The sequence below is a fragment of the Heloderma suspectum genome, chromosome 2, assembly GCF_057233095.1.
Source record: "Heloderma suspectum isolate Gila_16-S chromosome 2, 16-S_ref, whole genome shotgun sequence".
NCBI classification, from domain to species: Eukaryota; Metazoa; Chordata; class Lepidosauria; order Squamata; family Helodermatidae; genus Heloderma; species Heloderma suspectum.
The window spans coordinates 255,694,294-255,707,961 of NC_139459.1; the positions used below are offsets into that span (position 1 = coordinate 255,694,294).

General features: G+C 42.4%; 1 protein-coding gene across 2 annotated transcripts in view; it reads right to left on the reverse strand.

Annotated features, from left to right (window-relative positions):
- Positions 1-7,272: 7,272 nt before the first annotated feature.
- Positions 7,273-13,668, reverse strand: part of LOC146354427 (organic cation/carnitine transporter 2-like) — a 49,633-nt gene continuing 43,237 nt past the window's right edge. For both annotated transcript variants that reach the window (XM_084838836.1, XM_084838835.1), the window contains 4 exons: positions 12,682-12,896; positions 11,708-11,890; positions 10,363-10,498; positions 7,273-9,078 (listed from right to left, as the gene is read on the reverse strand). In XM_084838836.1, coding sequence (XP_084694962.1) covers positions 8,991-9,078; positions 10,363-10,498; positions 11,708-11,890; positions 12,682-12,896 — 622 coding nt within the window. In that variant the 3' untranslated portion in view covers positions 7,273-8,990. The remainder of the gene's footprint in view (positions 9,079-10,362; positions 10,499-11,707; positions 11,891-12,681; positions 12,897-13,668) is intronic.

Here is a 13,668-nt window from a genome sequence, read left to right on the forward strand (position 1 = left end):
CATATCACAGAATCATAGACTTGGAAGGGGTCACTTAGGCCATCGAGCCCAACCCCTTGCCCAGTGCAGGAATTCAGTTTAAAAAAGCATCCTGTACAGATGGCTGTCCAGTCTTTGCTTGAATAGCTCCAGCGACAGAGATCCCACCACCTTCCTAGGCAGTTGATTCCACTGTCTGACTGCTCTGACCATTAGGAAAGTGTCCATAAAGTCCTGGTTAAGGCTGGGGCTTTTCGCACCTGGCACAAAAAATCTCACACGCATTTTCCTCCTTCCTGGTAGTAAAATACAATAAAGTTAAATTAACTAGGTAACAATTTGCTGTTCTTTCATGACACTTAAAATAAGCTGGCTGAGGTGGCTGCCTCACTCTGCCTAATAGTAGGGCTGGGCCTGTGGTTCTTGGTGTGAAGTATGCATATACTATACTCCTGTATGCAGAAGAACTGAGGTCTACCCCTCTACCCATAAAAAGAGGGCAGTGCACAATTCTCAAATGTGTAATACCTTCTTGCCTAGCAGAAATGGTGGGTGACTGAAGCATTTCAGGGGTGATGTCCTGAGCACAAAGATGCTGTTAGGTATTGATAATCATATCCTTCATGAATGTAGTTGTTCCCGCTTTTTAAACCCAGCTATAATACTGACTCTCAGAAGTGATATGACTGTCCACAGATCATTTGTGCACCCAATAAACTAAGGATTTAAAGGACAGCAGAAAAAAAGGGAAGAACAATTATTTGCTATCTCCACTATGCCTATGACAAGAAACAGTGGCTCAGTTTAGACATTGCAGACCATGGTTAGGAAAGCACAACTGTGGTTTGGAATAATGTCTGAATTGACAAACCATGGTTTGCAATCATCCAGAAAAGCAGAATCAGAAATCATGGTTTGCAGTGGGTTTCCAACTATGGGTTGCGCTAACTATAGCCTTTCATAAGGAAGCCTCCATTCATAGACTAAATGTATGGAGTGGGGAACAGTACCATACCTGCAGGACTGCTCCTGATGTCATACACATGGTGCCCCTATGTCTTCAGTGTGACAACTGACAAGGGGAACCTCCACTTCTACAGCTTTCCCCATCCATCTGCTATGCCTTTAGTCTACATGTGGAGGAGATTGTTTGGAAAGGGTTGTAGTCTGGCTTGATTTCTGAATGGGCAAACCACGATCTACTATCGGTTGGCAAGTCAGAATTTGAAACCATAGTTTGATGTGGGTTTTCAACTATGATTTGTGCTAAATACGGTATTGCGTGATATCTGAATTGACAGATATCTCAATCATCCCAGAGTGCAGGACACGGAATGATGGGCTCAAGTTACAGGAAGCCAGACTCCGGCTGAACATCAGGAAAAAACTTCCTGACTGTTAGAACAATACGACAATGGAACCAATGACCCAGGGAGGTGGTGGACTCTCCCACACTGGAGGCGTTCAAGACGAGGCTGGACAGCCATCTGTCAGGGATGCTCTGACTTGGATTCCTGCATTGAGCAGGGGGTTGGACTCGATGGCCTTGTAGGCCCCTTCCAACCCTACTATTCTATGATTCTAAGATCATAGTTATAATTATAGCCCTGCCACTGGAATTAGATGCATGACAGAGATGGGAGTAAACCTGTGAACACTACAAACTCCAGCAAACAGAGCTACACTTATTATAAGCAAACATCTGGTGGATGCCAGGTTGGGGGAGGCTGGCAGAAAACGTTGTTAACTGTCCCCCCAGAAAAGCTCTTCCTCCACAGCCAGTACAGAAGCTGAGTGATGGCCTCATCACCATCCCACTCAATCATCTGGAGGGAATTCCTTGTTATTAACTGCAACTAGGTAAGTGGTTAAATATAAGACTGGCTTAAAGCATTGGTGACAACATAGCAAAATAAATAAATAAATTAGCACACAGTGTTAAATACATGACACCCCACCCCACCCATCACATTCAGGCCTAGTGAAACAAAGCCCTGGCAGTTTTTGCAAACAAAAGCGGGGGGGGGGGGGGTTGGTTGGTTAATATTTATAGAAAGAAGCGGGGTGAGGTGTTGGTTAACCCTTTCCAAACCTGCCAGTTAATTATAATTTTTTTTTGCACAACTAGGCAATTTTCCTCTGCCAAGCTCCCACACCTCCACTCCCCAAATGGCTTCTTCCAGTGAAGGTCTCACTCTTTCAAACACATGTCTGCAACCCACAGGAGAGATTCATTCTGAAACAGTAGGCACTTCTGCAGAAATCCAGAGCAAGCAACAAATTCCAGTTATAAACCACAGAGAGAAAGAAGCAGGATGAGTCATGACCCAATAATTTCATGCGTGCGTGCGTGTGTTTTACAAAAAAAATAAAAATAAAACACCAATGTTGCTTTATTAGACAAGCTACACAAATCACTTTACAAAGGCTACAAATAACTCCCCCCTTCCCCAAGTTACACATGATAAAAGCCTGACTAAAGAATAACTGGACCATTCCTCTAAACACACTCTCACACACACACACACACACACGCACGCACAACAATCACACAAAAGCACTTCAGGGACAAGGGCAAACAAACTCATCCTGAACAAGTATCTGAACTGCTTAGGCCCTGGAGAACAGAAGGTGGCCATAAAGTCAGAAAACTGATAGTTGACAATCACAATGATTCCCAGAAAAACAGAATGATAGGGGCAAATAGCTTTCTGGCTACTCTATGCTTTCTTCCTTTGTACACCTTATAATTTGTGTTTTAATTATAAGAAAGAATACAATGAGGGAAAGTATCATAATACTGTGACTAGGACCAACAAAAAAACCCAGAAAGCAATAAGCTAGCTTTTGGATTTCACAGAACTCTTCATCAGGGTCAAACAAAATGGTGGTGGTGGTGGTGGTGGTGGTGGTGGGGAGCATGAAAAGAAGCCCACCCCTCTCCTTCCTCAAGGCTAGGGCTCTAACTCAACTAAGCAGGACCAGGCCCTTAGGCTCCCCCCACCCTGCTTTTTCTGAATCTATCAGCTACTTATCTTTCCAGAGCTCCTTCTGTTCTGATAGGCTTTTAAAGATGGTCTCCAACTCCAGAATAATCCTCATATACTTTTGCCTTCTTAGTGCCATATGAAACCATCACATCACCGGCTAATGCATTATTTCTTCTCTTCAGTGGTCCTCAGAGATCCTTTAGCTGGTCAGGCAGAGGAGAAAGGAGCTGCTAGCAAACCTAATCCAGGCAGAACTATCAGGTCTGGCTATTTCTAGATGTTTAAAGGAGCCCATTTTCCATTACGCTCCGATCTTCCATATCAAATGCAGTCGACTGAAAACCTCACATTACCAGGTGAAAACAGAAAGCATATTACTATCACTTTCACTTTTCTTTCTGCACTGCTTTGTGCCATTCTTCAGAGCAAGGGGGGAAAGGTTGTGCTAATGGAGGAAGAAAGGAGTTGTCTGAGAAAGCCAAAGTGCAATGTGTCTTAATTTAGGGCAGGAACCAGGATTTATTTTTTAACATTAAGGCAGAGCCATTGCCAGCAAGGGCACCACATTCACAGAACTAACTCATGGTGGGGGCAAGGCTACCGATTGTAACTACGCGTGGTCTATAGTCTGACTCTTTGCAGCCTACACCATTGAAATCCTGGCCCCTGCACCATTACATGGCACTAAAGAAAAGCAAAGAGGGCCACAGGGGACGGCACTCCGCAGTATTATACGTTTCAGAACTAACCTGAAACAAAGAGCTTTAATTTGTCCATTTCATAATCATACCCCGAAACTCTCTAGGCAGGTAAGTCATCCGAAAGCCAGTTTGACTTCTTTATTAACGTCTGTCTCTCAGTCTACATAGCTTAAAAGGGAAACGTAGCACATTGTGGATCATTCTTTGTCCAAGAACTGGATACTGTGAGGATCTACACCCCCTTTCTAGACTTCCTGCTAGTGGGAGGTGCTAGAGCCCCATAGTTTGACTAGGTGCTGTGTGAAGAAATACTTCCTTTTCTCTGTCCTGAATCTCCCACCAAACAGCTTCATGGGATGACCCTGGGTTCTAGTATTGAGAGGCCCTATCCACTTTCTTCACACAATGTGTAATTTTATACACCTGTATTATGACTGTATTTTATTGTTAGATGCCTTGTGCACCCTTTTTTGGGCAGAGTTTGGAGATAGGCTTTTGGAATTCTTTGCTGGCTCTTTTTGTTTTAGCCACCCTAAATAATTTAGGCTGCAATTCTATGTACACTTACCTGAGAGTAAATCCCATTTAACTGAGTGGGGTTTATTTCTGAGTAGACTTGTATAGGAATGCAGTGTTAGTGTCATCATTAAACTTAGTCACCTCACTGCTCATCCATAATTCCAAGTCATTTATGAACAAGTTAAAAAGCACTATACAGATGACTGCGGGACCCCACTGTTTACATCCCTCTATTGTGAGAATTTACCATTTATTCCTACTCTCTGTTTTCTGTATTTTAACCAGTTACTGATCCATAAGAGGACCTCTCTTATGCCATGACTGCTAAACTTGTCTGGGAGTCTTTGGTGAGGGACTTTATCAAAAGCTTTCAAGTAAACAGGGTCTACTGGATTACCTCTGACCATGTTTATTGACACTCAAAAGAACTCTTAAAAGGTTAGTGAGACAGGACTTAACTTTGCAGACTACATGCTGATTCTTTTAAAGCATGACTTTTCTTTCTATATGTTTGAGAATTTTATCTTTAATAACACTTTCTACCAATTTACCAGGAACAGACATTAAGCTAACCAGCCTGTAATTTCCTTGATCCCTTCTTATAATTTGGTGTTACATTGGCCACTCTCCAGTACAGAGGCTAATCTTAGAGATATGCTGCATATTTTTGTTAGAAGATCAGCAATTTCACATCTGAGTTTTTGGATCTATACCATCCAGACCCGGTGATTTGTTGTTACTGTGTGAACCTAGCTGTGCTAACAAACCATGGTTTGTTAACTACAAACATCATAGATCTCATAGAATCATAGGGTTGGAAGGGGCCTACAAGATCATCGAGTCCAACTCCTGGTCAATGCAGGAAACCTGTGGTCTCCCATCCAAGTACTAACCAGGGCTGACCCTCCTTAGCTTACGAGATCAGACAAGATCAGGAGCATCCAGCCCTTTGCTCACACAAAGAGAACTTATGGTTTGTTTTTGGGTTGTGGACTGTAGGTTGTTCGTGGTTAACAAACCATGGTTTATTCATGCAGCTGGATTTACAGAACACAACCATGCACGGTCCAACAACCCAACTCAACCCTTACTCGGCCTTAAGTATGGTTCGTTGGGTTGTGTGAACCCAGTCATTAGCTTCCTTTACATTAAAGAAAACCCCTGCAGTCCTCCCATTGTGGAGCCTTTCTGCGTTTACAGCAGCGACCATGAGATTGCTGAGAAGAGAAGCATTTAATTTTCAAAGTTCCATAGAACTCAACGAAACTATGCCATCTAGTGGCTGTTTTGATAGCACAACATCCCAACTTAAATAGCTAGTTCATTATTTCTGGATCTTTTTGAGGTGGAATAACCAGGAAATACCTCTGGATGTGCCCTGGAGGTTCATGACGTCATCTAAAGGACCCTCAAACTTCTGTGAGTGAGCAATCTCAATTGCAGGATAAAAGCTCCATATGACGAAGCCCATTGTCTCCTTGCATTTCTTTTGTTGCCTTTATTTGAGCACTTCCATTTTCTGAAGGAAGCCTCCGTTGTCCAATAGCTCCTTTGACACTACTTGCTAACAATATCCAATGACGGATATGTGCTTTGTAACCTAGCTCCAAATATACCATATATCAAATTATGCTTCCTTCTTATGGCTCTCCTGTCCTTTTGCCAAGAACTTGAAAAAAAACCCTGTCGTAATATGTGTAACTAGCTAATACGCTGAATAAATCAACTGAAACTATTGTTGTGGTTTTATGGTGACTTCGGTTTGAAAATAGTATATTCTGAAGATGTGCAGATGGCATCTCCTAATTTGAAATGTGTTTCTATGCTCTTCCTATTTGTAGCAGCTAGAATCCATCTGGTGTTCCACTGAGAGAAGCCACCTCTTTGTAATATCTCTGGGCCGTTAAAAGACCAGATAATCCATAGAGGACAAGTAAGTGAAAGGGAATAACAAGAGGGATTAGATACAAAAATATAGTGATTATAGTGCAAAAAGGACTGAAACAATGAGCCAGAAGAGGGACCTATGGGATTTTTTAAAAAGGTAAAACCTGATGCAAGTGAAATAAGAAGCCTGGGATTTTTAAAAGCACCCTAGGTAGTCTAAGATTCATTTAAGAAGAATTTTGATTTGTTTTATTTGGAATGAAGATTGTATCCCATCAATATGGAAATATTTCATGAACAAACTATTTCAAAATCAACCCTGAATATTTGAACAGAAATCTTTGGAGAAAATACGACTTTCATATAGAGAGGCCACAATCTCAAGAACACTTTTTAGGCACACAACCTCTGAGCCCATCTAGCTTCCTTACTTCTTGGTGGATGGGGACGGTGACAGATGCTCATGGATTGAGCGGATCCTCCCCTCCCCTCCCCTCCACGCCTAATCGCCCTCTCTCTTTTCTCCCTCCTTGACCCTCTTCGAGGTCACAACAGGAAACTCTGAAAAGGAGCTGCCACAGAGCTTTCTATGGCGGCTGCAAGAGGTTGGTGGGAAATCCCTGCTTGGATTATCCTCTCCAGAGGTCATAGCTGCGTACAATCTATGGGAGGAATCCACAATATCCTATGGCCCTTAGGATGCACTCACACAGACCATAGGATTGCTCTGTTAAACCTTCAAGATAGTGCAGGTAAGTGAAAGACTTCCCATATGCTATGCAGTGATGCCATGCACACCATCTAGGAGATGCTTTTAACACTAGTGCAAAGGCTATTACCACAGTAACCCATAGATAGATAAGTTACTCTGGCTGGGACAAGAGTATCAGTTTCTAAGAAACTGGATTTAGAAACTTGAGTGCCAGGAAATCTACAGTCCTGCCCACTCCCACCATTTATTTTAAATATGTAAACCCCAATTTTCTGAAGGTACCAACAAGTGTTTACTGGACTGATATCTTTTACTATCATTTGGACAACTCTACAGTAGGGATCAGTAAAAACCAGGAGGCAGCAGCAGTCAGCAGGGAAATAAGAAGGAGCACTAGGTTTATATGATGATGATTTTCATATAATATCATGATTTCTGGAATGTTTGCAAACAACTGTGTCAACAAAAGGGCCCTCTAGCAACTCTGGTTATAAAACAAAGGTATTTTATTTATTTTAAGATATTTATGTATCACCTGTAATTAAAACCTCCAAGGCAGCTAGCAAATTACTAAAACAAAAATACAATCTGATGTTACTTTACATTTTTTTAAGTATTGAAAATGCACCCCATTATGGATCACAAAAATATAATTTTTAACTCTGTCACAATGTAATTAAATGTGCAAATTAGAGTCTTGGTTTAAAGAAAAGAGTAACAAATGCGATCAAGATTGCTCCCAGCATCAGTGGACAATGTTTCTTCGTAGATTTGTTACAACTGCTAAGGCATGAGACTTGTTTTTATAATTCCATGATAACTCCTTTAAAATAATGAACTCTGTGCTTACTCAAAATGCAACAGGACTTTTGGCAAGTTGAAGGAACCACATTTAGGCCGCAATCCTATTGGCTGCGTAAGCCTCCGAACTCGGAGGCTTACACGCATCCAATGCAGAGTGGGAGGCGCGTTGCACCTCCCCCTCTGCAATTTAGCCAGATGGATGGTTTCACTTGCCTAGTGGAGGCTTCAGGGAGGGGGAAGAAAGGAGGCTGGGGACAGCACGGGATACCTCGTATCTCCATATCCCCAGTCTCCTCCCCTCCCCACCCCTGGGAACGCCCCCTTTCACCTCCTATGAACTCGCATTTATGAGGTCATAGCAGCAGCCAGCGTGGTTCTCTCTATGCTGGCTGTGAGGGAGGAGGCAGGGAGCGTGGTTTCCTGGGCTCCCAGGAACAATCCTGTGTTCCCCAGATGCTGTCTAGAGGGCCTAGGATTGCTCTCCCCATTAACAGAACAAGCTCTGCATTCTGAACTAGCTTTATTAGATACCTTAGTATGTAATTCAAAATATTTCAGGGCGAGTTTGGTAAAGACTACAGAATTTGGAAAAACAGCTGTGTATTAGCTTCCACTGCATTTCAGAGTTAGAGGCAACTTAGCGGAAACTTAACTTATGGAATATTGAAAGGAAAGAGAAGAGTTTCAGATGCAACCTAATCTTACTGTTTTTTTTTTAAATAAATATATGCCTAAATAAGGCAAAACATCATTCCCAGATGTAATGATGTACCTAGTGGTGACTATTTAAAACTACATCTGAAATAAGTAAAGTAGTTTTGCAAACAAAACTAGACTGCCAATGTTTTGCATATGAAAACTGTCTCTCCGTTTCTACATCAAATGTTGATTTAAAAAATTCAGCATCAATTTCTTCTGATTGTATTGCATAAAATCGTTTGTATAGTATTTATTTCATGTCTGCTAATCTTGATGTTATCCGCATCATTTCAAGCTTAAGGTTTTCTGAGCAAACAGAAGCAGCATCCCAAGTTGGGTGATGACACGTGACAGACAATACTTGAACTTCAGAACATTTTCACCTTTTGCCAGTATGCACTGCGTAGTGATTTGCATCTTCAAGCATCTTTAAAACAATTTGATTGTACAAGAGGGATATTTGTCAACAGTCCTAAAGACAAGCACCCCCCCCGACATTGTTCCATGTAACTTACACAGTTGCTCGCAGAGATCCCACAGTGGGATAGACAGTATCTACATTCACAAAATGGAATGTATTTTTAATAAATAAGTTCATCATTATAGGAAAAAGTGTTTCCATCAGTCCTTTATGGAAGTAAATTAAAGGATCCATTTGGGTACTTTTCAGTTCATACTATAGTATGCAATATAGTTTCATCAGAAAGATGTGGTTTTTAGAATCACTGAATTTTCTTCTTCATCTGTTGCGCTTGTTCGGCTTTTAGATGTATTTCTGTACTTAATTCTGTAAATATATGAATAGAAAAAAGGAAATTGTAAAAGGAAAATACTTCAAAATGCTGTGGCATATTTCAGTTCCACATTCAAGAAAATGGCTCATCATCAATTCAAGAGGCAGATTTGGCAACTAAATTTCAAATGTAAAACCAACGTCTGACTTTTTTTGTTAGACCTAAGGCCCCAAAACATAAGTTATGTTAAAAACACAATTTTTTTAACATAAATGTGGCCTGGCCACTCTTATTTTCAAGGAAAGGCAGCTGCATGGAGTACTGGTCTGGATTGTGCTCCCAATCTGGATCAACCCCTGTGGTAGTTTCCTGGCAAAAACCATCCCCTCAGCTGCTATTTACCCTTAAAGCCGCTGTTTACTGCAAATAGCCCTTTTGTGGTCAAATAGCAGCCAGGGAGATTTTCACTGGGAAATTGGTGCAGAGTGCCAATTCGGATTGGGAGTATGATCCAGTCTCGAGCCTCACATGTTTGTTTTGCCTTCAAAATAAAGTGGCCAGCTTGAACATGCTTTTTAAAAAGAGTATTTAGCAAACAGCCACAACAGAAACAAGCAATCTAGTTTGTATACCATCAGTCTGTTCCTTGGGACTTAAGCCTTTTATAGTTTCTCTCTTTTTATTATTTTTCATGCAATTCACTTCAGTTTGCCACAATATTTTTTCTAGGAATATTGTTTGTTTCTTTATTAATTGAATTTATTTATCGCCCATCTGGCTCGTCACCCAGCCACTCTGGGCGATGTACAATAATAAAAACAGTTTAAAATAATAAAATTCTACATTAAAAACATCATATTTCTAAAATTACCCTAACCCACCCCAAATGCCTGCCTGAACAACCACATTTTTAATGCGTGGCAGAAGCTCATTAAAGAGGGGGCATGGTAGAGTTCCCTAGGGAGGGAGTTCCACAGAGTGGAGGCCACCACAGAGAAGACCCTCTCCCTCGTCCTCACCAGTCTAGCTGTCCTGGCTGATGGGACAGAGAGAAGGCCATCCAAGGCTGATCTTGTTAAGTGGCCTGTCTGGTGTTGCTGGAGGCGCTCCTTAAGATAGGCTGGGCCGGCACTATATAGGGTTTTAAAGGTCAAAACCAACACCTTCAATTTGGCCGGAAAACAATTGGTAACCAGTGCAAAATATACTATTTTCTTCTAATTTCTTCTATAATCTTAGTTCCCAATTGGTTCCCAATGTTTTTACAACAAGACCCACACCAATACAGCCTGGACTCTGTGTTTACTTTGATCGTGCAATTACATATTCAGTCTTACCCTTTAACCCTTAGCATCTGCTCAATGGTGTCTGGGAGAGGTGTGCCATACGTTTCTGGGAGAAATAGGGTCAGGATTCCTGTAAGCACTGTCAAGCTTCCCATTAAAATGTAGGGAAGAAATCTATCATAGGCACCTAACAGAAAGTACAAGAGGGCAACAAAATTGATTAACTGACTGATTCATTTTATTTGTACCCTGCCTTTCTACCAAGAAAATGGCACTAAAATGGTTTACAGTCACAGGAATTAAAAATAAAATAAAAAATTGATTAAAACAATAATAAAAACAAATACATTAAAAACACAACAATAATAGAATAAACAGCACTCAGCCCAACAGATTAGCTAAGGATGCAATCCTATCAATTGCATCCTTGCTGCTCGGAAGCCTCTGAACTTGGAGGCTTCCAGGATTCCCATGCCCAGCCAAGCTAAAGACAGCAGGATAGGAGGCATGGTGGAGGCAATTTTGTCTCCCTGTCCTCTGTCTTTGGCAATTTTTGCTAGATGGGCTTCTCAGCTCATCTAACGAGGGTGCTTTGAAGAGGGACAGAAGAAGATTGGAGAAGGCTCAGAATATCTCGTATCCTGGCCTCTCTGGTCTCCTCCCCATTCCACCCATGGGAACATCTCGTTTCCTCCTCCTCTGAGATCGCTTTTCCAACCTCGGAAGGCAGCTGGCAGAGTCTTTCCGCGATGGCTGCAAGGTGTCAGGGGTCTGGATCTCCAACTCCCATTTCTGAGGTTGGAGCACATCTCTGACCCCAGAAGGGTTTTCCACAGCAATCCTATGGTCCCTGGGACGCTCCCCCAGGGACCATAGGATTGCTCTCTTCTAAGTTAAAGGCCTGCTTGAATAAAAATGTCTTTGCCTGCTGGTGGCAGGACAACATTAAGGGAGCCAACCTAGTCTCCTTTGGCAGGGAGTTCCATAGCCTGGGAGCAGCCACCAAGAAGGCCTTCTCTCATGTTTCCACCAAACATGCCTCTGAAGGTGGCAGAACCGAAAGAAGGGCCTCTCCTGAAGATCCTAAAACCTGGGCAGACCCGTAATGAGTGGTTAACGGCAAGATGCTTTACATAGACCAATTGTTTTCAAACTGAGAACCCCTGGGATTCCTTGGAAGCTTATCAGGGGTTCTTCAACAGAAAGATCATTAATGGTAGATCAGCTTCCCCACCTCTGCTGAACTTCTCATGCAGTGGAAGAGATGGGACTTCTCAGGTGTGATGAAGAACTAAGTATCAGAAGGTGGCTTTATAAAGGGAAAAGTTCATTGTAACACTAGAAAGTAGGGCACTGGTACTTGACCTGGGAGGAAATAAGATGGTTGGTAACTTACCAAGATATACAAAATAAGGCGAGAGGATACTGCCCAATCTGGAGGCCATTGAACAAGCACCAACTCCCATGTTCCTTACAACTGTTGGGTAGAGCTCAGCAGTGTACACATAAACCATTGAGAAGGAGGATGTGATCCCAAACTTTCCAGTCATCACCAGGGTAATGGACATGACACTGAGGTCTACAAGTGAGAGAAAAGCTATGTGACATGAAACCTACTACCAAGTCAGTAACATTTATCTGTTTCCTGCCTCTACTGCTGTTGCTTTATTCTAGCCTTTATAAATTTTCAGTTGTAAATCCAGACATACTAGCCATGTTAGTTAATTTCAACAAAATACAACCAAGAGTCTTGTGACACCTTAAAGCCTATTCATTGTAAGATAAGCTTTATAGCACAACAGTTTACTTCATCAGATGCATCTTAAGAACTAGGCTCTTTTCTATTGTGAGCCAGTGTGGTGTAGTGGCAAGAGTGTTGGACTAGGAGCTGGGAGATCCGGGTTCTAGTCCCCACTCGGCCATGGAAGCTCACTGGGTGACTTTGGGCCAGTCACAGACTCTCAGCCCAACCCACCTCACAGGGTTGTTGTTGTGAGGATAAGATGGAGAGGAGGAGGAGAATGTAAGCCGCCTTGGGTTCCTTGCAAGAGGAAGAAAGGCGGGGTATAAATGCAATAAATAAATAAAATAATTCATTTTATGATGAAGTGGCAAACAAAACAAAACAATAGACCAACATATTCATGTTCAAATTGCTGGTATGCCAGGGACACCTTAATATCAAGAGAGCTGACAGCACATTCGCAGCACTGCGAGCTCCCTTTCTATTTTATTTCAGTCTTCAGACATAACTACAAAATGGAATAGGCCTACATTTTCCTTTATGTTTTAATTGGGCTATCACTAGCTCACTGTACTACTTATGATCACGACCCTTTTCCCCCCAGAGTTCAAGCTGGATGTTCTTACATGTAGGCACCAACTGAATGAAGAGAAGGACACAGCCTCCTAAGAACAAGACTCCTGCCATTGAATATCGCCGGGGCAGATGTTGGAGGAGCAGCCAAGACATGGTGTAAGCTGGGACTTCGATTACTGCCGAAAGGAAGCAATTGACATAGATGTTTCCATGCAAGTTAGGAGTGTCCAGAGAGAGGCCAAAGTAGCCTATGGAAATGACCATCCTGAAAGATAGATCTATATTGTAATAAATGTGTGGGGTTCTCAAAACAGTGCTGCATTGGACTAGAGGTGCATTTTATTTAAATGTGGCAAAACATGCGGCAGCAAGTATTCCCAAGCATCAAGAAAACCATCTGCCTTGGCTGTTGCTGCTTGTATGAGATACCTTTTCAGAGCATCATTTGGTTCACATGGAGGTGTAAGCATGCACCCTTCCCCTCCTCTCCACCACACTCCTAAAATAACATGAAAGGTGGGCATAGAACACAGAAGTCTGGACATGTGGTGGCCTGATCATGTAGTTTTTCCCTCCTTTTCTGAAGAGGAAGAACTACATGAATTCGGGCAACTGTGCGTACAGGCCCTCTGTGCAGAGCATTCACCTAAATTGTTACTTTAGGTCAGGCCTATGGGCTGCATGCGGCTCCCCAGCCTTAAGTACCCCCCCCCCCGATCATGCTGATATGGTGGAAGCAGTGACCTAACAACTGGCGGTTTGCTGCCAAATTTCAGTGGCCAACCATGATGGTGGCCTAAAAAGGCCATATTTAGTTTTAAAACAAGACATGCACCTTGTTTGCCACTGAAATTCGGTGGCAAATCACCTATTTTTCACTGCTGCTGCCGACACCAAAATGCTGGTGCCGCGGGCCCCAGGGGATTGAAATTTGATCCTAGAGCACTGAAGCTGCCCACCCCTGCTTTAGGTGCATGGTGGAGGGCAAGAGCGCATATCAGTTCTACCACTATGTGAACAGATCACCATTCTGGTAG